This window comes from Monoraphidium neglectum (assembly GCF_000611645.1).
Source record: "Monoraphidium neglectum strain SAG 48.87 unplaced genomic scaffold scaffold02727, whole genome shotgun sequence".
NCBI lineage: Eukaryota > Viridiplantae > Chlorophyta > Chlorophyceae > Sphaeropleales > Selenastraceae > Monoraphidium > Monoraphidium neglectum.
In genome coordinates this window covers 7,533-9,248 of record NW_014010901.1, presented here as the reverse complement: position 1 = coordinate 9,248, position 1,716 = coordinate 7,533, and the positions used below count along the sequence as shown (strand labels likewise).

At 65.6% G+C, this 1,716-nt stretch overlaps 1 protein-coding gene across 1 annotated transcript in view; it reads left to right on the top strand.

Annotated features, from left to right (window-relative positions):
• Window positions 1-648: 648 nt before the first annotated feature.
• Window positions 649-1,716, top strand: part of MNEG_11407 (hypothetical protein) — a gene marked incomplete at both ends in the record, with an annotated part of 2,619 nt that continues 1,551 nt past the window's right edge. The window contains 2 exons of the mRNA XM_014040123.1: window positions 649-1,084; window positions 1,432-1,503. Of these exons, the coding sequence (XP_013895577.1) occupies window positions 649-1,084; window positions 1,432-1,503 (508 nt within the window). The remainder of the gene's footprint in view (window positions 1,085-1,431; window positions 1,504-1,716) is intronic.

The following is a 1,716-nucleotide window of genomic DNA, read 5'->3' as shown; positions in this document are numbered from 1 at the left end:
CCGCCGGCCCGGGGGCCGGCGGCAGCGGCGGCGGCGCCGCACACATCGGCAGGCGAGGGGCGGCGAGGCCTCAACGCGGCGGCAGGGATCAAGGGCGGCGGCGGGGAGGGCAGCTTGGAGCGATCAAGGGCAGCAGGCGGGGCTGTCTCGGTCGCGGCGGCGGCGATGGGTGGGCGCCTGTCGTTGTGGGGTGAGCCTGAGGAAACCAGCGATGTCGAGGAGGAGGTGGATGAGATGGTTGAGGCGCATGAGGACGAGTCGGCAGCGAGTGATGAGGCACGAACAGAGGGGAAAGGTCAGGAGGTGGGATACGAGGAAACGGAGGAGGGTGTGCCGGATCGCGCAGAGCGGCAGCAGGGATTCGGGGAGGAGGGTGAGGGCGGCGAAAGCAGCGATGACGAGGGGGAGGACACCAGCGGCGGCGCGACAGCAGGCAGCGGCAGCCTCTGGAGCGCAGGGGACGAGGGCGCTGCGGCCCACAGGGCCGGCGGCCGCCGCGGTGGCGAGGAGTCTGAGGGTGGCAGGACCTCCGAGGGGAGCGGCGACTCATCAGAGGGCGGCCGCTGCCGTGCAGCCCGTGGCAGAAGCGCACGGCCGGGGAATGCGGCGCGAGTCCCAGCAACGCGAGCCGCCGTGGGTGCGAAAAGGATGAACGCCGCCGCGGCTGCCGGACGCGCCGCCGGTGTCAAGCCGCGGGCGGTCACGATTGAAGAGGCGGCGGCTGTCGATTACGCACCGCTGCTTCCGGGAGATGTGGCGGTGATGATGCCCCGCGCCGTCGCCACCGATGCGTGCCGCCCCGCCGCGGCCGCGCGGCAGCTGCTCGTGGAGCTGCCCGGCAGCTTCGACGTGGTCGGAGACGTGGGGGTGGTCGGGAGGGTCGAGGCCGGCGGGGCGGGCGGCGGCGGCAGGGGCGGCAGGGCGCGGATCATGGTGGCAGCTGGCAAGATGCTGCGCAGCGCGGCCATGGAAGAGGGCAGCGGCGACGATAGCGAAGATGACGAGGAGGAGGGAGAGGGGGACGAGGACGAGCGGGTGGAAGATGACAAGGCAGTGGTGGTGCCAGTGCAGCTTGACCTGAAAGGTGGGTTGGTGGGCGACTTGGTTGGACCCCGGGGCGGGCAAGAGAGGGGCTGCGTGGCACACGCGCATTGGCCGCGCCAAACGGCGGGCTTTTGTGGGCCCGCGAGGCGGCTGCTACGGGCTCGTTCGCCGGCCCCACCACACCTTGCGAGCGTAATCACACCAGACCAGTTCATGCGGGTTTGAGTGCTGTGGTACCATAACAACTTTATCAGGGGGGCTGAGTGCTGTTTCAGCGTTCACATGCTGCCAGCTCCTTCAAATGCACATGCACGACCCCGCCACATGGCCCGCAATCAGGCTGTTGACCGCCCACACGTGTGCCCTCGTCTGCGCATACCTCCGCAGGTGTGCGGTACGACCTGACTGCGCTGCCGCTGGCAGGGACGTGCGCCGTCGTCAAGGTGCTGGCAGAGAAAGGTGGGTGCAATGATAGGATTATATCATTGATGATGATGATGATGATGATGATGATGATGATGATGATGATGATGATGATGATGATGATGATGATGATGATGATGATGATGATGATGATGATGATGATGATGATGATGATGATGATGATGATGATGATGATGATGATGATGATGATGATGATGATGATGATGATGATGATGATGATGATGATGA